Source organism: Anas platyrhynchos, chromosome 11 (assembly GCF_047663525.1).
Source record: "Anas platyrhynchos isolate ZD024472 breed Pekin duck chromosome 11, IASCAAS_PekinDuck_T2T, whole genome shotgun sequence".
NCBI lineage: Eukaryota > Metazoa > Chordata > Aves > Anseriformes > Anatidae > Anas > Anas platyrhynchos.
In genome coordinates, this window is record NC_092597.1 from 18,903,885 (window position 1) to 18,927,601 (window position 23,717).

Genomic DNA, 23,717 nt, shown 5'->3' on the forward strand with positions numbered 1-23,717 from the left:
TCTGTTTCAGTCAGGTTTCTCAAGTGTCCTTCTACTGGTTGCTGCTGGCAAAACTCCCTAATGGTTTTATGTTGATTTTTTTTTAACCTTGACCATCAAACCTCTCTGAAATGTCAGAAATACCTGGGGTGAAGCAGGCCTTCTGATGGTCTGTTTATTTTGCAGATGTGGGAAGAATATCCTGATGTTTATGGGGTTAGGAGGTCAAACCGAAGCAGACAAGAACCATCGCGATTTAATATAAAAGATGAGGTAAGAAAAAAAAAAAAAGAAAAGGTGAGGGACTATCGAACGCTTAAAAACAACCAAACCGCGTCTGCATCGCCTTGTAAACACTGAGTCCTAGCCTGGTTTGTGGATTTGGAGTGCACAACTGAGGTCCTGGTCCTGCACGTGGATATGTGTAGCCCCAGGGCTCCGAAATCAGTGGGGCACTGCTGGGCTGAGCTCTGCAGGCACTGCTCTGGGTGCCAGTGTGGGGCGTAACGCAAGTCATGCTCTGCTGTAGAAACGTCCTGGAAAACACAAAACCACAACGTGCTTCCAACCAGGAATAAAGGAGAGTGGCCTGAAACAACTCACAGCGATAAAGCAGGTGTTGCTGCCCATCCTGAGACGGATCGCGCTGATAGATGCGTTTGTGTGTGTTCAGCTTTGTGACCCATCTCTTTTCTTTGGTTGAATATTGGAAGCGTTTATGCTTCACTTGAAGGTGACAGTCGGTAGAGCCTGGCAGACAGACCTTCCAGTTGGTGCTTTCTCAGAGCTTCCTTTTCCCTGAGGATTAGCTGCCTTCGTTTACATCTAACAGACCTTGCGTGCAGAACTTCTCATCCGCAGACCTTCGGGAAGATTGAGTGGTTATAGAGGAAGGGAAAGAAAACCAGAGAGAGACCGAAATGAAAGCTCAGGGCGTAGAGTTTGCTCCTTAAAGCGTGCAGACCAGGCTCTTTGTGCTCCAGCACCGCAGTTCGCATTCGCACGCCCGAGAGGTGCGAGCGTGACGCAGGTCTCCACCGCCGCCTGCCTCCAGTGCTGGACATCCCGCACGGCAGCAGGTTAGGAAGGGGCTTGCGGCACGTCATTGACTTAGCTTTTGTTTTCCTTTTCAAGTTCGGCAAAGCCCAGGCTCGCCGGCCGCCTCTCTGTGCGATGCCCCGGCGGCACGCACTGTGCCGGCGATGTCACACCCGCCACAGACCTCGGCTGCAGCCCCCAGTGCCCTGTAGGGGCTCAGGTAAGTCCCGTCTTTTTTTGTTTTACAATATTACGTGGTTTTGCAAATGTTGTTTTCTTTTTCGATATCTTTATTTCTTACTACTCAAGGTACGATAAAGTTAAAAAAAAAAATCCGAGATGCAAAAACTTTGCTATACCACAAAATATTGTAAAAAACAAAAAAAAATCCTCCCAACGAGCCCACTGCCATCTTCGTGAAAAGGAAAGCCAGAATTAACAAAATTGGACCACCCCATTCCCCCCTCTTTCCCCAAAGCAGTGCTGACTGGTCCCTGTAGGGCAACTCCTGTCTGCAGCAGTCTGGTGGCGGGTGTGACGTGTCAGGAGCACAGTGCTGGGGCCTCGCAGAGAGCAGGAGATGGAAAGCCTTGATGCTGGAAGACCCAAACACCACGAGGGAGGAGGTAGCATAGCTCGATTCTGCCTGGTGCTGAGTGCTGCAGCAGCTGACAGGAGCCCGAGGCGCTTGGCAGCTCTTAATCGCCTTCTTCCTTAAAGCTTCTCCGCACTGCTCCTCATTTGTCTCTGCTGAGCCCCCCCATTTGGGCTGAAGGCATCAGGCACCTCGTGGAGGTCTCTGAGAGGTAGTCAGAGGTGGTGGCAACTTCTGATCAATAGCCAGGCGTGGGCTGCGAAAGAGCAGGAAGCGAAAGTGCTGCTTTGCATAGGGGCACGGAGCTGCTCGGGGCTCTAGGGCTGTCTCCAGGAATAAGAACACACGTGAGTTTTCAGTAAAAACTGTACTTGCCCGTATGGTTTCTTTGCAGTTAATAAATCAGCCTCATGTTTCAGCAAGGGGAAGCGAGACGTGCAGTGCAGGTGCCTTGCAGAGTGTGCTGGGGCCATCAAGAAAGAAATATGCCCAAAACAGACACAAATTTTTGGCTATAAGAAGGACGGTTTGTAATTAGAATTCGTAGTAAATGGCATGGTGCATCTGATGTGTGAAAGAGGGGCCCAGCCATTCCCCAAATACTTCTTTTTTTACTGTTGAAAACAGAAAATGCCCTGCTCATTTGCATTGTGATTAATGCTCTGCCTCGCATCTTTGCTGAAAGTTCAGACGTTACCGGTATCGCCAGGAAAGAGAAGTTCAGCACGCATCAGAAAACTGAGCTGGCAAGCTCAGAGGCTCTAGCTTTTCCGCAGAACTTGGGCTGTGTTAAGCCTGAAATGAGCCAAATCCTTGCTTTGACTTCAGTGTGAGCTACGGTCTGGGGCCTTCGTGTTTCCTAGCAGGCAGGGTGAGCTCCAGAGCCCCCCTGGGCCATGCCGAGAGGCTGGTGGAGAGGACACCCTTGGAAAATCTGCAGAACCAGATCTTTAAAGCTGCTGCTGTCTTGGTGCAACGTATGCAGCGTCATTATGTCTTGTATGGCACTGCTCCATGGTGAAATACAGCACAGATAATCTAGTAAAGCTGTGTGCACTGTCAGAGCTAGGAGAGAAGGAGTAAGACAGGAGGAGTTAACGAGGCGTGGAGAGGGAGGGCTGATCCCTTCGGCTGGAGGTGAGGAGTGCAGGTAGGAAGAGGCTGGTCTCTAGTCAAATTGGAAGAGTGGCATTGGAACAGTTTGGGCACATTTGCAGCGTTTGGTAGGGAAGGGGAGCTCGGGCAGGCCGGTCTTTGTGCAAATCTCCTTCCTCCTTGGCCACTGCAGGAGGGACAGGCTAAGCCCTGCTCCGTGCCACAGCATTCAGGCAGTGCTGGCACTACAGGCTCCAAGAGCAAGCAGTGCACACCTGGCATCTCCTGCCGAGCTGCCAAAAACCCCCGCGGCGACCGGGGGCGGACATTGTCAGCTCATCTCATGCCACTTGGGGAGGCGACGTTATCAACATACGAGTTGCACGTGATTTCCCAACCCGTCTGCTTCCTCCTGAGGGTGGTTGCAGACAGATGAGACCTCCGGGAGGTGCTCCCAGCTCCGTGGCTGTCGCCCTGCCTCCCTTCACCCCGCAGGTCACTGCCCAGAGCCCGTGGGCTGCCAACAGCACTGGCTCCAGCTGTGCTGCGGAGGTGCCGACCTCACCTGTGGGCTGGTCTCAGCGAGTCAGCATCGGGTTTTGCAGCCGGGCCTCGAAATGGGGATTTCAGAATTAAGATATTGCTATTTAAAAAAAGAAAAAATGATTTTATATGAATTGGTAGCTTTCAGCCACAACTGGAGCCAGGCATCCTGGGGTCAGGAAGGGAGCCGGAGCCAGGAGAGGAGCAAGAAGTGATGTGGTGGGCGAGGAGAGGCTGAGTCACGGGCACATGGGGTGGGAGCACCGGGCAGGCCGTGATGACTCAGGCTGGGGCCAGGCTGCAGCAGAGACAGCTCCGGAGGAGACAGCGGGGACTTTGTGATATGCAGCCGAGCTGGAGCCACAAGTTAGATTTTTCAAGGCGAAGAGGGAAAGATGAGTTCTTGAGATGAGCATCAGCTACACAGAAACAGCGGCAGAGCAGAGGCGTTAGGAAAGTGAAGGCAAAAATCTTAAAACGTGGGATTTTGGCAAATGAGTGGAGTTAGTTTCAGAGAGCGGCAAAGGTCGTGTTTGGTTTTCTCCAAATCTGGTCTTCTCTGATGCAGAGCGGGAGAAAAATCAACTGCTCTCTGCTCGGGGTTTGCCAAGAGACAGCAGAAAGTAAACACGCATCGAGGGACGGTTACTGAGAAATACACCACAGCCGGAATGGCAAAGCAGCACATGTCAGGGAGGAGAAGAGAGATTAAAGGAGGAAAAAGATTAAAAAAGAAAAGCGAGGACTTTAGAACTGTGCTGTGCTGAAGCTGCAGTCTGTGGGAGGGTTTGTGCCATGCGAGGGCAGGGCTGCCCATGCTGCTAGCCGGCCACTCGCTTCCTGGATGCTTGGACTATGAGACAGGGATCCCGTGCAGTGCAACAGGTGGTGAACGTGTTCGTGTGGGGACACCGTGCTGGAGGTGTTGGTGTGTCACCGAAATCCAGTACAAAACCACCAGGAGATTCAGCTCCTGGTCTGATGTGGCAACTAGCACTCCCGATCATTAAATGGAAACACAGGCACAAGCCAAAGGGCAGTTTCTGCTGGTGAAAGGGAAGCTGGAAAGTGGAAATAAAGGCTGCAGAAAGACAGCAGGAGTGCAGGGCATGAATTTTCCCTGCCTTGACTTCTTAACACTGCAGCTCAGGCCGTTTCAGGTGATACTTGTCTGAGCACTTCTGGGCTCGGAGCCTTGCTGCTGTCCCAGGAATGCAGCGGGTGCACGGGAGACATGGCCTGAGCTCACCCAGGGCTGAGGCTGGGGTCTCTCTGATCATTTCTTCAATACCACAGCAAAAAAAAACAGTGTTAAACAGAAGATTTCAAAGGCACAAGATGCATGGAGCGAGCAGTCTTTGAGGCTTTTTCTATCATTTTAATACCCTTTGAAAAATCTCCCGTTCACTTCTTCGGTTTTCTCCCCGGTGCTTTGTGTGTGCCGTGGCAGGTAGCTCGGGCAAAGTCATCTGCTCGTGTCAGGGTGTTAATTGTGTGGGGATCTGTTTTTACGGTTGACCAGTTTTTACAAAAATAGGGCTGTGCACAACGAAGATTTTTAGCTATCTCAGCCCGTAGGAGTCGATGACACCCACATTTAAAATAGTTCAGCGAGGAGGTAGAATATCTCAAGATATATTTAGCCAGAAAGACTTCACTGGAGGAGTCTGGGGGGATGAGCAGGAAGGAAAACAGCAGGGCAGGGTCTGACCCAGCCGCTTCCTCGGCTGCTTTTGCTATGGGAGAAAAACCCGGGAGAGTAAGGAGGACATTTGTGATAAGAACAGTGTCTTTTTAAGGAGAACTTCCTTCCTTATAGGAAGTTTCTGTAATGAAAGCAGGGGTTGTAACGTGTATGTGTGAGTGCAAGCACAGAAAGCCCTCCCTCCCAAACATCACAGGGCACAGAGCAGACCTGATGCTCACCTTGTGTCCTAGCTGAGCAGCCCTCTCTCCGTGGCTTTGTCCCCAGGACCTGAGCAGGGCAAGGTTTGGAGGTTCAAACGTGTCCATCGCTGTGTGACCCCCGGGGCACCGCACGCTGCAGGGCTGCTGCCCACTGCCCCCGCCAGGTGCTGGAGGTGGACGCTGGGTGGGTGACCGTGCACATCCCAGCCCCAGCGACTCTGCTGTTGATAATGCATTGGGGCTCTCAGCCTTTTGCTGCTCCGTGCTGAGAGCAGGGGCTCCAACCCTGCAGCCGAGGCCGTGCAGGGGGACCAGTGCGGGGCTGCTGGTGGCTCTTCTGCAGCCCCATCCCACCAAAGCATCCCCTAATGCCGCCGTGAAAGCACTGGGGCTGCGTCTGAGGTCAGGCCACGTGCATGCCTTTCAGTTGTGTCCTTGAGGAGACGGTCCGGGGCGAAGCCTACAACCTGATTTTCTCTCTTTTCAATTGAAGGCAAGTAGTGAATCTGAAAATGAGAGCCCCAAACGAAGAGGCCAGAAGCAAATGAAAAAAACGTGAGTTTCTGGGAAAGGGGTTTTGAGTAGTGGCACTTTGGTTTGTTTTCTTTTGTTCTATTGTTTTATTTTTCAGAATAGTAGTAATTGTTTGACAGGCACTGTCAACTTGGAAAGCTTGTAAAATTAATTAATATTTTCAGTAATAACACTTTGGATGATTAAAATTGAAGTATGAATGTAAACCTTTGGATGGCTGCAATTTCCCAACTTCTCTATTGTTTTCCCACTTTGCCTATGCCAGGGAACCAGAACAAGTCAGGTTCATTTTTGTTGTCAGTCTTTCACTTCATTGTGTTACTTTTTCTCATTCAGGGGTACTTCAAATAGTTTAATCCTCGCTCCTCCCTCATTTTTAATGAATAGAGAATAAAATGCCAAATCATTACCTTTTTTTGTTTATCTTTTATTACCCTCTGATAAGATGCAAGACCTTCCAGAAAGGACATTTTGGATGTCCCATCAAAATATCCGAGTTCATTTAAATTATGTTTTGCTGCTGTTTCCATCTAATGAGCACCTCTGAGTTTTGCTAAACACAAGTGTACTGAAGAGAGCTACCAAGCTCCCTGCTGGAGAAAACCTAAACACAGCAGGATGCCCCTTGGTCCCTGCTCCCTTTCTCCTTTCTTGTCTTTTAATTTCTCATTCAGCTGCATACAGTGGTGCAGAACAAGATGAAGGGGAATAAGAGTCAGGGACAAGGGGAATAATCCCCGTGGACTCCCCGTGTACCCCATGGAGAGAGGAGGGCAGCTCAGAGCTGAATCTTGCTCCACGTTGTTGGTGAAGAACCTGCTTGCTTTCACAAGTAGCACCAGTGGGATTTGGCTTCAGCCTTGGAAACTTTACTTACTTAAAGCTAACTGGCATGAGACTTCCTGCCCTGTTTGCTGGGCTACGAGGGGAAAGTGTATCTGTGCACCTCGTGGCTCGTAAACTGTAAGTGAAAGCGAGCACTTCTGAGAAATATCTGTCTGCTTGAAACCACCTTGAAGGTTTTTCCACCTCGTTTCAGAAATGCATGTGTGGAAATGAAAAATAAATAAATTGAAGCGCTTTGCCACCCCGCTGTTTGAAGCATAGCCCTGCCACATGCAGTGCTGTAGCACGTGGTGAGAGCCACTCATGTTCACGGCATATTGCCACTGTGTAGCTAAGATGTAGATGACGAGACCTATTCCTAAAAACAGAAAATTGCAGCATCAGCTCCCCCGTGCATCACAGTATTTTTTTTCTCATAATTATGGCCTGCTGGTATTAACCTAGATGGCTCGGATGCCTTCCTAGCCAAGCATTTGTGTTGAAATATGGCGGCCCTTGATGACCTACATTTCTGACCACAGAAATAAATGGAAAAGAGAGGTCTCTGGTGAAGAAGAGGATGAAGATGGAGGGGAGCAGGGCACCAGTGCAGAGAGTGAGCCTGAACCGAAGAAAGTTAAAGCAAGAAGACCTGCCCAGAGGAGGTAAGGAGTGGTTGGTTCAGTCTGTATCTGCATGTCTTTCCTGCCTGTGCTGGGGAGGAGAGGCAGTTTCTATTTGTTGCTAAAGAATATTTTCTTCAATATTATCCTCGATTATGAGCCTGTGGACCTAGTTATTGTGTGAGTGATACAGTGGTTGCCATGGTACTTAGAGCAGGCTAAGTCTCTAGGAGTCTCATATTTGAAATTTGTGCTTTTTTAAGGCTTACTAACATGGACATTTATGTAAAACCCACTGTATTATAGCTTTCTGCTAATACTTATTTTAGAACAGTGGCCAAAACCAACGTTAAAAAGCCTCACAAACCCCAGCGTGGGAAGAAGAGAAAGAAACCGGACTCATCTGAAGATGACGACGACGATGAAGACGATGAGACCCCCAAGAGACAAACTCGACGAAGAGCAGCCAAAAATGTCAGGTAATGAGGAGTGTGAGGTGGCTTGCTGATGAGAGCTGGTGGGCTGGGGAAGAGGGCACCCCAGATTCCCTGCCCCAGCCACTGACAACCTGTGTGACCGCGCAGAGAGACCCTGTAGATATTTGTTGCCTGAGATGTGGCTTTCAACATGTTCACGCTGCAAGCATCTGACTTCTTTTTACCTTGGTTTGCCAGCTGTAAGGCAGGAAATATTTACCAGTTTCTCTTAGAGAAGCACAAGGAGGCTTGCTTAATGTTTCTAAAACACGCTCAAATGAGATTAAGAATTGCACATAGTAGGTTAAAATGAGTAGGAGGGAGCAGCTGGGGCAATTGTCTGAGATGGCTGATAAGTAATTCCTTAGGACAGAGCATTGAGACATGGTGGAGGCAAAGCATTATCCATTCCCCAATACACCTTCTCGCCTTCTGGCAGTCACCTCAAAAGGGACTTGCAAAGAGCCAGCAGAAGAATATTTTTGGGTTGTTCACTGTTCATCAAAGATGAGATGTGTAGTTCCTAGGGCAGCGTAGCACCTGAGCAGCCTTTCAGTGCTCTGCAACCTGTGTTATTAAATGTAAAATAATCTGTCACTGGATAGAAGAGGCTTTGTTGGTGGTCTTACGTTGCTTCTGCTGCAGGGATTGCTCCACTTCCTCATGAAGCATCTGGTGTTGGCCATGATCACAAACATTACATGGACATGATGCACTATTGCTCTGATAAAGCGTAGCTGCTATCTGTGTGTCTCAGGGAAAAATACTGAATGGCTGATTTAAGAGATGCGTGTGCTGAACAAGCACTGAGCCCCAGGATAAATGCTGGAAAAGGCTTGCTCCGCTCCATGCCACTCTGTGTGTTTCTGGACTGGGAAGAGTCAAAGGCTTTTTTATCAGTTTGGTTTTGATCTTGTTCAGTTACAAAGAAGATGATGATTTTGAGACGGATTCTGATGACCTGATAGAGATGACTGGGGAAGGAGCTGATGAACAGCAAGACAACAGTGAAACTATTGAGAAAGTCTTGGACATCAGGCTTGGAAAAAAAGGAGGTGCGTAGCCCTGGAAAAAGACTTTATTTCTGATTTCAGTCATGCACTCTCTGTTTCTCGTCAACTGGTCCAATGCTTTTGCGACTTTGAAGCCTTCCAGTGGGGCTCAGGGTTATTTCAGTGCTCTTCACGCTTTCGCCTGTGCCTCTTATTTCTTCCTTCTAGCAGCTTTTGTAAAAATCTACCATTGAAAAACCTAAAATGTCAAGTTTATGTGCTTGGCAGCTTTCTTTTAGCGTGCACGCATTTTAAAGATGCAGTCATTGTTCTGCAAGTTCTTGCTTTTCTCTTCCTTAAAAGATAAAATAGCTCTTCCAGTAGAGTCAGTTTTCATAGCTGCATTGACAAAGCCACAATGGAAATAAAGCTGATGTTTTGTTCTCATAGCCTCACAAAAGTGTTTTTGTAAAACTGAACGGTCTTGGGTATTTTCAAGAGACCTTTGAATTATATTTAAAGAAAAGGCATTTATGATAGAGAGATTTAAAAAGATCCTGTTGTATGGAAAACTTTTGTATGCCTGTCTCATTGGGTGGAAGAATCTGTAGAATATTATTTGTGCTATCACAAAGGATGCATTAGAAAAAATAACTTCCTCCTCTAATGCAGTTCATGTCCAGTGCTTTTTAACAAAGGTACCAACTGCAGCCTGATTTCTTTTGCAGCCACTGGTGCTTCCACCACAGTGTATGCAACTGAAGCCAATGGCAACCCAAGTGCTGACTTTGACCCTGAAAAGGATGAGGGAGAAGTTCAGTACCTGATCAAATGGAAAGGCTGGTCATACATCCATAGCACATGGGAGAGTGAAGAGTCCCTGCAGCAGCAGAAAGTGAAGGGCCTGAAAAAGCTAGAGAACTTCAAGAAAAAAGAGGAGGAGATCAAGCAATGGTATGCTTTACTTCGACCAGTGATTTCGCCTTGGGAGAATCTTTTAGCCAGAGGTTTGCACCGTCAGGGCTGAAAACATTTGATTTTTTCTTGCAAAGCATATTCCATCCAAAGCAACTGTTTTCAGTGCACAACACTCGTGTCTCTTTGCTTGTTGATCAACATCCCCATCATAGAAATGATGCCTGTGGCCATGGTATTAAAAGAGAGAGGAGACAGAACTTCACATATTGCCAATTCCCAGGCTTATAAATTGGGTAGCTGACAACAAATAAAAGGAGTGCCTGGCCCAGGAGGTGGCATAAGGGCTCATGGATAGCAATGAGACCTTGCGTGCTAAACCAAGCAGCTGTGCTGGAAAACAGGGCTCATCACAGGGCAGGCTGTTGAATTTTGCTTTGCAGGCTGCTTCAAGGCAGCCTTGTTAACCCTTGCTAATTATGGGCTTGTCTATATGTACGTTTTTGTCTGACCTCCCCAAGAAAAATAAAGGGGGCTATTGTGTGTTTCCAAAGTGGTAAAGCTGGAGTAGAAGCTTCCATCCCTGATTGTTTGATTCGTATTTTTGTGGCTGATTCTTGCAGCAGGATAAGGAGTCATTTACCAGGGAGACAATATTAGCCTCTATGACATTCGCTTCCCAGTAATATTTTATAATTATAGGAAACTTTAAGAAATATAGATGTCAAATAAGCAGTAGTCTGCTTCAGTGACTTAATTCCATAACCATATAAAAAAAAAATAATTCTATACATTGCCTCAATGAGCATTATGATGTTACAGAAGCATTATAATCTCTTTTTATTTTTCTTTTTGCGTATAGGCTGGCCAAGGTATCCCCTGAAGATGTGGAATATTTCAACTGCCAACAGGAGCTGGCTTCAGAGCTGAACAAACAGTATCAAATAGTGGAGAGAGTAATTGGTAAGTGAACCCAATACTTTTGTAAAGGGGTGAAGTGAGACTTCGGAACTTTAATCTGTACTGACAGCAAAATGAGCATAAGGCTCCCTTTTTCTCCTTTTATTCCCATATCACTGGAGAATTAGTGTGTGAGATTTAGGGACTGAACAGTAGCTCTGCAGGTTTACAAATATCTATCTACAAGCAATGCTGGTCACTTGCCCTTTCCTTGCTTTGAAGTATGGGATGATACACCCAGCTTCCAGGGACTCACTGAAGTTGCTGCTGCTGGTGAAGTCCTTTGACTTCTGTCAAGGTTTTTGCAGAAGCACAGGCCTGGTGCTGTCAGGACTACTTTCCGTGACATTGTGGTTAAGGATGTGGTTAGACTGCAAGGCAGCTCAGGGGTTAGATTTTCATGATTACTTACTTATTAAAAATAAAAAACGGGGCTTAGCACTTCACTATTATTACAGAAGTATCAGTCAGAGGTGCTGGCAGCCAGTTGCTTTGGGAATTGGCCTGGAGAGTTGTTTAACCTATTTCCACACAATTCCTCTCAAAAATGCATGTGGTCCTCTGTCTGTCCTGCTCCCCCTGCTGGCTGCCAGCACATAAACCCTTGCTTCCCTTGTGTCTCCAACCACAGCCGTGAAGACCAGCAAGTCTGCGACGGGGCACGCTGACTTCCCAGGTAAAGGAGCACTCTTTGGCCTCTCTACACTTTTCCTATTAGCCAAGACCTGTCTTGTGGTTGTAGGGGTGGTTCAGACTGCCCTTGTGAACCACGCTTGTGGTTCAGCCACAGAACCGCAGTTGCTGATGTTTGGGCTTTTTTTTGTGTGTGCATATTTTGCAGCAAACAGTCGCAAAACATCCTCAAATGACCCTGAATACCTGTGCAAGTGGATGGGGCTGCCCTATGCGGAATGCAGCTGGGAAGATGAGGCTCTGATAAGCAAGAAATTTCAGCACTGCATTGACAGCTTCAACAACCGTAACAACTCCAAAACAATTCCTACACGGGACTGCAAGGTTTGCTTGCTTCTCTTCTCTCCTCTTGCTCTGTTTTTTCTGGCTGGGTGATGACACAAACAGTAGGAACATAAAGTTTTGTCAGGATAAATGTCAGAGAACATGTCCCCATCTTCCCATCAGCATTTGAACGGCTGTTTGCTGTTCTTGTGCTTTAGACAGAGATGTGAACCCCTTTTGGTTTCATTTGCTCTGCACAGTGCACATGTTATGTCCCCCTGTGGAGTGAGAGGCTTAATTAATCCTTGCAAAGTGCTTCCTCCTCAGGAGGAGCTGCTGTAGCCAGGCAAAGTTTTAATATCAGTTGAACGGAAAAACAGCACAGTTGGGGAAAGAGGAAGTCTGTAAGACACTGATACAGTGGAGGAGAGGGATGGAGACAGTGGGAGAAAAAAACAAACAACAAAAACAAAAAAACAAAAAACAGAAAAAGCCAAAAAGGAAAGTGGAACTTGTTCCATCCAGTGTACATTATGTACAGCTAATTGCACTCTTGGGAGGACTTGCAGCTCTGATCATCAGAACTGGAGGAAGGCAGGAAAACAGAACACTGCTGAGTGGTGTCTGAACTGCAGACACAAGAAGTGGCTAGGAAGACAAAAATGAACATTAGCTGATGAGCCAATCTACATTCCTCACCAAACCCACAGATTTCATTGCTGAATTTTCAGCCTTACCTGGTCTTTTTCTCCAGTGGGCTTATGGTGTCATCTTTTTCAGGTACTGAAGCAGAGACCAAGGTTTGTTGCCTTGAAGAAACAGCCTTCTTACATTGGTGGTGAGAACCTGGAGCTGCGAGACTACCAGCTGGAGGGCCTCAACTGGCTCGCTCACTCCTGGTGCAAGTACGTACGGATTCTGTCTGAAGCTCTGGTCAGCACCGCAAATGAGCCACACTTGCTTTGGGTCTTCTGATTTTTATCCCAGAAGAATCTGGCCCTCTTGTTCTCTAGTGAGGTCTTTACCGAGCCTACTTCTGCAGCTTGAAGTATTTCAAGTTTTTTTCACACCCAGTTGCATTGTAGATGGAACAAGGAAAGCAGAAAATAACTGGTTTCTGCCTCAGCATGCTTGCACACTTGTTGAAGTCTTTGAGAAATGTCCTTCTAAAATTAGGCTACTGGTTCCCTTCTCCCTGTGCCTTCATCCTTCCATGCCAGTTTGGAGTGGTTGTAATCTGCTCCTTTTTGCAAGCTGCTGTCTAGATATCTCTGGGATCTACTCACAAGCATTCATACAAATGTTTTTGCACTGCTCTCTTTCTGTCTGTTGTGGGTTGCTATTTGTGCTAGCGCACAGTATGTTAGCAGTGGCACAAACACGTAGTCAAACAGCATTTGTGTGTGTTCTCTTCCTGCACAGGAACAACAGCGTGATCCTGGCTGATGAAATGGGCCTGGGGAAGACGATTCAGACAATATCGTTCCTGTCGTACCTCTTCCACCAGCACCAGCTGTACGGCCCTTTCCTGGTGGTGGTACCTCTGTCGACTCTCACCTCGTGGCAGAGAGAGTTTGAAGTGTGGGCGCCTGAGATAAACGTGGTAGTTTACATCGGAGACCTCATGAGCAGGAACATGGTGGGTAATCAGAAAGCGGAGGGCGTGGGGTTCATGGAAATGCTGCGTGCAATGCAGCAGCTTCTGTGTAGCATGTGTGTGTGTGACATGCCATCTGCTGGAGAGTACCGACAGTCCTGTGGGCAGTTAGAGCTGGTTGTAGCTGAGCACTTGGGTGGAATTCCCTGCTGTAGGGACTTTGCTACCTTATTTTTCCCCCTTAGAGTGAGCACAGGAGTACTGGCCTCCCCTAGAAGGTCTGGAGACCACTAGGCTGAAACGTGCTGCAGGGCACAACTGCCAACCTCGTCCATCTGCTCTGAATTATTCAGACAAGGCGGCACACAAATGTTGTGAGTCTAGTGGTGGCAGTAGTGACATGGTGGGTGAATGTCACAACAGCAAGTTGTTTGACCTTATTTTGGTGCTTGTGTAAGAGCCATGCGTGCAGTAAAACAAGCTGCTCCTTGGACACCCTTTGCTTGTCAAATGTCACGTTCAGCAACAGGGTTTGGACTCGGTTGGAGGCTCCAGCTATAGCTACACTCAAATAACACCTGTTAACTCCTTCCCTTCAGTAATGTTGGTTGTCTCCTCTCGCAGATACGTGAATATGAGTGGATCCACTCTCAGTCTAAAAGGTTGAAGTTCAATGCACTTATCACAACATACGAGATCCTCCTCAAAGACAAGGTGAGTAATGGGCCAAGGGTGTTTTATGTAGGTCACCTCTTGCTTGTAACTGGGGAAGCCACCCTCTGAGTGGGTTGGATAGAGGGTAGAGGGTGTGTTGGTAGTGGGCAGAGGGTTTGTTGGACACTTGCTGCATATTCACCCTGGTACTGTGGCAGTTGTATTAATTTTTATAAGACACCAAGCAGAGCTGTAGTGGGATTTTACCTGGTTTAATTTAGACTAGTTAAGAGGGCAAAACTTTACAATGAACTTTTGGCACAGGGCTTCCATTATCTGGATTTTCACACTTAGGCAAAATCTGTCTGCTTAGGAAATGGGCATCAACTCTGTCAGTGCATCATCAAGTCCTAGGAGAAAACAAGAAGCTTAACACTAGTGAAAAAAAAATAAATATCAAAACTCTCAGGTTGCCATAACTTACAGAGTTTTATATATAGCTATATATAAAAGTGTTATATGCTACTGCTCTGATCATGTCAGTGAGGCCAGTGCCATAGCAGGGCCCCGTGGCCATGGAGAAAGAGGAACTGGGGCCTGGGGGAGGACTGCATTCTCTGGGTAAAGAAAAGGTGGATCAAAATAGATGTACTTGCAGGAATGCCATTCAGATGTGGCAGGAGTGCTAGGCAGTGTGGCTGTTTTTCACCTTTACAACAAATCAACTATGGTGTGGGCACCCTGGTCCCCAAATTTTATTCTTAAGAAACTCCTGTGAGCCCAACTGTTTTGGTGGGTTCTGCACAGGGACTGGGACAGGACTCCCTGGAAAAGGAGACACGGCAGTGCTTTGTGGCCATGGAGAGAGAGGCATGAGCAGTGTGGTGGGACTCATCTGACCCAGGATATATATATATGCATTTAAATTCTTTTCCTTCAGGCTGTTTTGGGAAGTATTAACTGGGCCTTTCTAGGCGTGGATGAAGCCCATCGGTTGAAAAATGACGACTCTTTGCTGTACAAAACGTTGATAGACTTCAAGTCCAACCACAGGCTGCTGATCACCGGCACCCCACTTCAAAATTCACTCAAAGAGCTCTGGTCCCTGCTTCATTTCATCATGCCAGAGAAGTAAGTCTCCTTTTGGTGCTTCAGAAAATACCTTTGTGTGTCTTTTCTTGTCCATCAAATAGACTGAGGGAGAGCAGAAAGACAGAAACCCTGAATTAAACTCAGTGGAATTAGACCAGTGAAAAGGGAACAAACACTTGTAGGGAAAACGAGAGGTTAAATGACTAACACAAAGAGTATTTCTGGCACCAAATTGAATGGGGAAACCTAATACATGTCTTTCAAATCTGTTTGCTGTCTTAGTGCCATCTCTAAAAAGCTAAACTTGTTTTAAGCAATCATCTCAACCATTTTTGAGGTTTCCGGTACAATGCGGCTCAGCCATCCTCGCCAAACATTTTTATGGCGGTCCCTGGGAGTATTGCTCGAGGACAGTGGTGTCTAGCTGATTGTTTGCATGCCCACATTATAACAAATGTTTTGTTTTCTTAAAACGAAATGGGCTGTGTGCATTGCTAAGGCTAGGACGAGCATGCCCCCAGACTCACCCAAATGATGTTTGACTGTACGAAGAGCTATCCCCCAAATTCTTCTTGTTGGAACACGGAAAGATTGAAGGGAAAGATTTATGGTCTCACAAACAGAGAAGAGCAGTTCTCCAAATTTCAAAGAGCTGTTAGAGGAAGCAGCAGTCCAAAAAAGCCATCAGAGCAGTGAGAAACAGAATTTAGTTGTCAGAGTCCTGCCTAAGGGGTGGTTGATGTGGGACTTTCAGAAACTGCTACTTGGTAAATGCTACCAGGAGACATCGGAGGAGAATATTGGAAAGCCTGGGATTTTTGGAACTTGGAGTCAATGAGGAGCTATGGAGCTCAAAGATAAAATATTTGGAAGGTACCTAAACCCAGAGAGCTTCTAGCTGTGCCTCCAGCCTGTTCAGTTAACCAGAGTAGAGCAAACATTTTATCCTCCACTGTGTCTCCATCAAACTGGTGGTCTCTTGTCTCATCATGCAGTGTGAGCATATCTGATATGTGCTCTTTGATACCATGAGACAATATATTCTGACCCCTTTCTACTACTGATTTCTGTTGCTAGGTTTGAGTTCTGGGAGGATTTTGAAGAAGATCACGGGAAAGGTAGAGAGAATGGCTACCAGAGCCTTCACAAAGTCCTGGAGCCCTTTCTCCTGCGCAGAGTGAAGAAGGATGTGGAGAAATCTTTGCCAGCCAAAGTGGAGCAGATCCTCCGGGTGGAAATGTCTGCTCTGCAGAAGCAGTATTACAAGTGAGTTGCTTATTAAGTTACTGGGAGTACCAGCAGAAATGGGAGCAGCTTTCTGTGTGACTTGGGAACATGTTTCGTGGAATACATTTTGGGGCAGTAAAGCTCCCTGCAGAACTCTGGTGCTGTTTAATATTTAACTGTAATACCATCAAGAGGAAAGTAAGATCAGGGTTTCTAGTGAGGAGGAAAAAGCAGAATCCTCTGGAGAAAGTGAGGAGAGATGGAGGGAAGAGAGTAGACTGATGCCTGAACTAGGATGTCCCTGAGGGTTTTGCTCCTCTCAGGCTCCAGCATGCCTTCTTTGCACTGTGAAGTGATTTGGCCTGTTTATTTTCCTGCCTGTAGGTGGATTTTGACAAGAAACTACAAGGCTCTTTCGAAGGGAACAAGAGGGAGCACATCTGGTTTCCTGAACATTGTGATGGAGTTGAAAAAGTGCTGCAACCACTGCTACCTTATCAAACCTCCTGAGGAAAACGAGAAAGAGAACGGCATTGAGACCCTGCAGGTGGGCAGCGCCCTTGGTTATGGCTTTTCTTTAACTTTCCCTTCCTCCTATCCTCTCACCAAGATAAAATCAGGTGAGGCTTTAGCTTCAGCTGCCCCTGTCCATTGGAAATAGTCCTCACAGCTGAGCCACAGGATCTCCTGCCCTCCCCTTCCACCATAGTCAGCATATTGTGGGAGGTGTGTGCAGTATGAGACTTATCTTGGATAATTTACTGTGTGTGTGCCTTCCGCTGTGTGAACCCAGGTGATTTGATTGGAGAGGTGTGGGAGAAGCATGGCTCCCAAAGAAGCAGGCCTCTGCGCATCTCTGTGTAGTTTACACAAGGGTAAGGTTGGAAAGCATCCGCTGGACTGACGGTTACTTCTTCAGTCTCTGATCAGGAGCAGTGGAAAGCTAATTCTCTTGGACAAGCTGCTGACCAGGCTGCGAGACAGAGGCAACCGAGTGCTGATCTTCTCCCAGATGGTGAGGATGCTGGACATCCTGGCAGAGTACCTGACTATCAAACACTACCCTTTTCAGGTGAGAAACACCAGCATGGAAAACAGTGGGGTTCACCTGAAAATAAGGAGGGAACCTGGGCAATGAGAAGCACTCAGGTTCCTGGAGGCTGGGGTGGCTGGGATTACAGGTGGCACTGAAATACACTGGAGGGAGTTGGGAGGTCCCTTCATTTCAGTGTGGCACTCCAGGAAGGGAACATATGGAGAGGCAGAAACCAGCTGAGAGCGTGGGACGCCTCACTCACTGTCTGATGCTGCCCCTTGGATGTGGCACTTCCTTTTTTGTGGATGTTTTGCCTGCTGTAAGTGGGCATAATGATGTATCCTTTGAGAGCTATAGACGAGGACTGCTCTTACAATGGCTTGGTACTGCTGTTCATAAAGTAAGAGTCTAAATGATGGGGAGAATCCTGTACAACAGATTCAAACACTTGTTGGTGGGTGTTAATCACTAAAGCAACTTGTGGATTGGACACCCTGCCTAACAGAAACCCCTTGTACTCCGTGAGCCATTTCTCTAGCTGAGATAACTGATGTGCTCATGCTAAAAGCCCTTGTGTGCAGGTGTCCCTACATCTACCAGCAGGCGGTTTTGTGCAGAGGGCTCTCAGCCCTGGAGCTTGCTTCCCTTGCTGGCTCTCTGAAGCTATTTAGGGATGTTGATATCTGTATTTCTTCAACCTGAGGTGGCTAATGGGTCCTGGGCAGTTTGTTTCCATCTGACTGATGCTGGCTAGCCAGCCCTTTTGCTGTTTTTCTGGACTTGTACCACTTCCTGAAGGTTGCTGCGAGGCACACGTTCCCAGCATACAAAACCTCAATAAATTAAGCCCTGTCTCTGCAAAACACCTCCTCTGCCAGGCCCCTGCATTGGCCTTTATCCCGTGATAAACCCCGAGGAGAGGATAGCAAACACAGAGATCCTGGCTGGGAGCCTGTAACGGGAGCTGCAGTGTCACCCGCTGCGTGACTGCTGCCCAAGCATGCCCCCCTCCTGCCCTCGCACGCAGCAGGTTAAGGCAGCCCAGTTCCTTTTAATTGGCGGCTATTTTTAAGGACTAAATGCTACGGGCAGGGGAGGGGGCTGTCAGCCTCCCAGAACTTGGGTGCCACGGTTCCTCAGGGCTCCTTTACCTTCTTTCTTTTATCATTATTGTTGATTTTTCCAGCGCTTGGACGGCTCGATCAAAGGGGAGATCCGAAAGCAGGCGCTGGACCACTTCAACGCTGATGGCTCTGAGGTAGGGCAGGGGAAATGTTCTGGCCTCCCAAAGGGTGAGGGTGGGCTGCAGGTCCCGACTGCCAGGAGGGGATTAAGTTCAGTTCATTTCTTTTTACAGGACCCCTGTCACTTTTAAAGACATAGCTACAGCTTGTTTTGCACCCATCCGTATTGCTTGTTTTAAACCTCCCACACCCAAATAACGGGGCTGCAAGGCACAGCTCCACGTAGTCCCAAAGAGGCCGGGAAGAGCCCGAACTTAGCAATTCTCTCCTTACGGTCTGGGGAATGAGACGGCTGCTAAATAAATCCTCCAGTCTGCAGCTGGTTTGGAATATGAAATGGCAAAGGGGAAGTTTGAAGTGTGGGCAGGCAGTGGGGTCTGGTGTCGGAGGTGAGTCTCCGGTGTAATAGGAGAGGGCATCCCGAGCCTCTCCTGGGGTGTGCTGACTCACAGGGAGGGTGCAGGGCGCTCGCTTTCGGCCATTTCCCAGCCACGAGAAATGTCCAGCCTCATTCCAGGAGCCTGGACTGGGGGCTGACAGGCAATGCAGAAAGTGCTTCGTGGTGCTGGGGAAGGTAATAAATAAAAGCCAGGAGGAAGCAGCAGTGGAGGCGGGAGAGCAGGGAGCAGGAATGCCCGTAGAAGCTGCCCTTTCCCCTCTGCTGGGGGCATCCACCAGGGCTCAGACATCCCGGCTCTGTCCTGGCAGCCTGTCCCCTTGGCAGTGACTCAGACAGTTCGTGTTCGGAGCTGATCTCACCCCCAGCGGGCTTCAGACAACAAAAAGCACGTGTCTGCCTGCTGCCTTCGCAGGGGGCTGGTGGGCATGGTCTGACCTTCGGAGGTGACTCCAAGGTGCCCTTGCCCTGAGCTGTTTGCGTTGCCCTCCCACAAGGATGCATGCTGGCCCCTCCTGGAGCAGCACACCTCCCCCTTCTGCCTTGGCTTTGAGCCTTTTCCTGCTTCGTACAGAAGTACAAGCACACCACAGCCTCCATCCATTTCCTTGCACAGCTCTGTAGTCACAGTTACTGTTTTATGTCCACAGTTACAGGCTGGCTGACTTATGTGTTGTTTTCCCCGCCTAGGACTTCTGTTTCTTGTTGTCAACACGAGCTGGAGGACTAGGAATTAACTTGGCCTCTGCTGACACTGTCGTTATCTTTGACTCGGACTGGAACCCCCAAAATGATCTCCAGGCTCAGGCTCGGGCTCACCGCATTGGACAAAAGAAGCAGGTCAGGAGAGTTACCTGGCTCATTTGCTCTGTGGCTTCAGCAAGTACATGTAAATGGGCTCCCCCCTCGCCAGAGCTGCTGAAAACACGGCCTTTTTGCCCCCAAACCTCGCCCCAGTACCATCAACCCAAGAGAAACTAATTTAAAGCCAAGGAAACCAAAAACTGGCCCAAACTGTTGGCTTTTGGTTCTTGTATAGTTCAAAACCAAGAACCCAGCTGGGGGCATCACACTTCTTTGCCTCACTCTGCCCTAGAAAGTAGAATATCCTTCTTTTTTAGGGTTTTATTAGATACATGAAAAGTTTGATGCTAATTTGGATTTAGAGTGATTTTTTTCCAGAAGGTTTTTATCTTACGTACACTACAAGCTCCATGTTAACCAGCCTGATATTACGCGGTCCCCCTGACATACAGAAGCATGTGCTTGGTTTTATTCTAAAAAGACACATCTGTACATAAAAGGACCATGTCAGCAGGGGAGTCTCCTCTGAAACAACTCAGGGATGCATTACTGTGTCAGCACAGCGTGTTCAGCTCCTGGAAACAGCTTTGTTCTTCTCTCACCCTTCAGGTGAATATTTACCGGCTGGTCACAAAGGGTACGGTAGAGGAGGAGATCATTGAGAGGGCCAAGAAGAAAATGGTGCTGGATCATTTGGTGATCCAGCGTATGGACACCACTGGCCGGACTGTTCTGGATAACAACTCCGGGCGATCCAAGTAAGCAATTGGTTTTGGAGGCATAAAGATCTGATACAGCATGTGGCATAACCAGCTTCCCCTTCTGATACCTCCCAACATTTATTTGATAGGGTATGGGGGAGAAGAGAGCTTCCACTAATAAAGGCACCTTCCACTAATTTGGCTCATGCAGTCATTAATTTGGACATGTAGGATAAAGATGATCAGAGATTGAAAGGCATTGCCCTGTTTTTCCTTCAGTTTTTCTCCCAGAGATCCTCCTGGTCTGAGAAAAGTTGTTGGTGGTATCAGGGAACAGCTGCAGTGACCTCAGACTCTTCCCAATTCTCCTCAATAGATAGAGGTTTCTCCTCTAACAGTAGATGTCCATGCCAGAGCAGAAAAGATGAACAAAAAGGCTTCTTTTTAGTGCTGGGGAGAAAGCTTGCTTCTTTAATTAGGAGAAACTTTGGTATGGTTTTGTGCTGTGACAAAGCTGAGTTAACAGCTCCAAACCCTGCTGCATTCTTTTCTGCTTGCAGTTCAAATCCGTTCAACAAAGAGGAGCTGACGGCTATTCTGAAGTTTGGAGCCGAAGATCTCTTCAAGGAGCTTGAAGGGGAAGAGTCAGAGCCTCAGGTAGTTTGAAACTGAAATAACATCGCTGTTGGTAATCCCTCTGTGTCTGCTCCCTCTTTGTACTTGCCCTGTGCACAAGAGCAGGTTGGTGAATAGGGAGGGTGTGAGTCCCGGGCAGCTGAAGGAAGAGAGCTCTGGGGTGGGGATCAGGGCTGAGAAGAGCCTCCTTGCTGGGGTGAAGGTCACCAAGAGAGCCCCTCAGCTCCCTGGGATTCACGAGCTGGCTATAGCATGGCCTAACGAGGGCTCGCTCCTCTGAGCATCTCTCCAGCCTGCTTTATTTGGGTTGTCCTCACAGAGATGGTGCAGTCAGTAATAAAGTCAAATAGGTCACTCCCTCCCTTCTCAGCACGGCGTTGCTTGGCAGTTTCTTACTGAGTGCTCTGACCAATTCCCTTAACAGCCCAAGTAGCAGAGCTTCCCCTGAGGGAAACAACTGATACACCTCACTGCCTGGAAATTTCCCTTGCTGCTTTTATTCTATCACCTGTATTTATACTCTCTCGTACCACTTGAGATAGTTCATCCCTGCCCTGGGTGATGACACCCTGCAGATATTTGCACTTTATTTAGCTCGTATCAGCACAATCCCTATTTAGCTCTCGCACCCCACAAGTCTATTCTCAAAGCCTCTTGGTTCTGCCCGTGCTCGGCCCCTCCGCTTTATCGCTCTTTCTTTCTGACTGGTAGGAGATGGACATCGACGAGATTTTGCGTTTGGCTGAAACAAGAGAGAACGAAGTGTCCACCAGTGCCACCGACGAGCTCCTCTCACAGTTCAAGGTACAGACTCTGGGCTCTGCAGCGGGGTGCCAAAACCTCTGTCCCCACGTCTTGCCACGGTGGTGAGGTCAGTGGTGGACAGAACACATCAGGCCCGGTGAGAAGTGACCTGTACAGAGCAGTTTTCTGAGGGGCTGTCTGGATTTGGCAGCTGGGCAGATGTGTAGGTATTCCTTTCCTTTTAAGTGGCCCTGAAGGCTGTGAATAAAATGTAGAACTTACCAAATTTGGAAACAAACCCGATAACTTAGCGAGGCTCAGCAGTACTTTTTAAGCTGCACGTACTTCCTCAAGAGCTGTTAGCCCAAAGACATGGCAAAGACCCAGGAATGTAGTGACATAGGGATCAATTATATAGTAATCATGGAAATGTTGGCAAAATTCCTATGGAGAAGAAGCTGAGGCTTAGCAGACAGCTCTGGGGTATTCCTGCCAGGGGTGGGAATTTCTAAAAGTGTTCCTTTGCTTATAAAAGGTGGCCAACTTTGCAACCATGGAGGAGGAAGAGACAGAGCTGGACGAGCGGTCCCAGAAGGACTGGGACGATATCATTCCAGAGGAGCAGAGGAAAAAGGTGGAGGAGGAAGAAAGGCAGAAAGAATTGGAGGAAATCTACATGCTGCCTCGCATCCGGAGCTCGACCAAAAAGGTACAGCACATCTCGAGGAGCCAAGAGGCTGGAGGCCAGAGCTGGCAAAGGCAGCACTCAAGGGGAAGCTTCCCTGCCATCTGAGTGCTGCTTCCCCTTCTCCAAAGCTGGTTAGGAGTAACCCACAGAGGCAGCACGTTGGTTTCTTGCTGGCATCATGCATTGGGCCCACGGTTCATAATGCAGTCTGAAAGTCCATACTGGGTTTGGTACAACTCATGCTGTGTTAGCAAACAGAACCTGTAGTGAGCACAGGGAAAAATAACCAACTGTATAATGCAGATCTTCAGTGGTTTATGTCGTTTTCAGGCTGCTGCTTTCCCTTGGGCTCCAGAGCTCCCTGCACTATTCTTGCCTAAAAGTGTCTCTTGCAGGCAAAAAGCGATACTGTCATCCCAAGTTCGTTTTTAGGTGATGTGATCTACCCAAATCCAACAGGGAGCAGGTTGTGCAAGGAAACTCTGTTGGGATTTGGGACTTTGAGTGTTATGAGCTGTTCTCTGGGATAAGAGGGGAAATTTTTAAGTGAAAATTAAACAGAAGGATAATTTATATCTGATGATTGCAGATTATTTCTGAGGTCTCCTTGTCTTTAAAAAAAAACAGCTATCAAGGAGCCTTAGGAACTGTGGCGCAAAACCACAGAAAATCAATGTGTTTTAACATGTCACACTTCAGTAAATCAAAATGCAGTTGTGAAACTGTAAAGACTGTAAAGAGAGGATGAGCACTGGAGCCTTAGCTAGCCAGAAACTGCAAGAGTGTGTGTACCCAGTCTGGTTTGATTACATGGGCTTCTGCACCTTCAGGAAGAGATACCGAGGTGTTTCAGCCTGAACAAGAAATAGTGCCAGTGCACGAGAGGGATGGAAGAGATTAGCAGATTAGCAGTTGGTAACTGTAGTGCTGTCTTTCTGCTGTATGCAGGCACAAACGAATGACAGCGAATCGGATGCAGAAACCAAGAGAAGGCTTCAGAGATCGTCTGGATCAGAAAGCGAGACTGACGACACCGATGACGAGAAGAGACCAAAGCGCAGGGGACGTCCTCGGAGTGTTAGAAAAGATACCGTGGAAGGATTTACTGATGCTGAAATCCGGAGGTCAGTGTGAGCACAAGAGACAGCTTAGAAAAATACAGAAACCCCATGCAGGTGTAGAAAAGCCCAAGTTAATCCAGGAGATATTCAGCTATAAGCACATCGGTCGTTTAGGTGAGGCTGTCTCTTTGGGACAGCTTCTGCACTTTTGTATAATTCTGTTTGCTGCTGACTTTAACCTTCACGTCTGGCTCAAATAGGCTAGATTATCTTTATCTGCAGTGAAACTGGTACCTTCCTAAAATTAATCCTTGTAACTGATCAGCAGGGCTGAGTGGATTGAACTAATTCCATATTAGATGTGAGATTTTATGTGCCATGAGATGGATCTGGAGA

At 47.8% G+C, this 23,717-nt stretch overlaps 1 protein-coding gene across 2 annotated transcripts in view; it reads left to right on the forward strand.

The window, feature by feature from the left end:
* The window catches only part of CHD2 (chromodomain helicase DNA binding protein 2), a 50,286-nt gene that overhangs the window by 12,611 nt on the left and 13,958 nt on the right, over positions 1-23,717 (forward strand). Inside the window, exons 1-24 of one of the 2 annotated variants that reach the window (XM_021266641.4) lie at positions 166-252; positions 1,114-1,237; positions 5,652-5,713; positions 7,060-7,182; positions 7,470-7,619; positions 8,538-8,671; positions 9,337-9,562; positions 10,386-10,486; positions 11,115-11,159; positions 11,325-11,500; positions 12,221-12,345; positions 12,863-13,079; positions 13,662-13,751; positions 14,632-14,822; positions 15,861-16,049; positions 16,395-16,557; positions 16,930-17,082; positions 18,233-18,304; positions 19,378-19,527; positions 20,101-20,249; positions 20,753-20,849; positions 21,540-21,632; positions 22,108-22,281; positions 23,209-23,384. In XM_021266641.4, the coding sequence (XP_021122316.1) occupies positions 248-252; positions 1,114-1,237; positions 5,652-5,713; positions 7,060-7,182; positions 7,470-7,619; positions 8,538-8,671; positions 9,337-9,562; positions 10,386-10,486; positions 11,115-11,159; positions 11,325-11,500; positions 12,221-12,345; positions 12,863-13,079; positions 13,662-13,751; positions 14,632-14,822; positions 15,861-16,049; positions 16,395-16,557; positions 16,930-17,082; positions 18,233-18,304; positions 19,378-19,527; positions 20,101-20,249; positions 20,753-20,849; positions 21,540-21,632; positions 22,108-22,281; positions 23,209-23,384 (3,185 nt within the window). In that variant the 5' untranslated portion in view covers positions 166-247. Of the gene's footprint in view, positions 1-165; positions 253-1,113; positions 1,238-5,651; positions 5,714-7,059; positions 7,183-7,469; positions 7,620-8,537; positions 8,672-9,336; positions 9,563-10,385; positions 10,487-11,114; positions 11,160-11,324; positions 11,501-12,220; positions 12,346-12,862; positions 13,080-13,661; positions 13,752-14,631; positions 14,823-15,860; positions 16,050-16,394; positions 16,558-16,929; positions 17,083-18,232; positions 18,305-19,377; positions 19,528-20,100; positions 20,250-20,752; positions 20,850-21,539; positions 21,633-22,107; positions 22,282-23,208; positions 23,385-23,717 lie in introns of those variants that run through there. The other variant, XM_072043638.1, reaches the window with a different exon arrangement.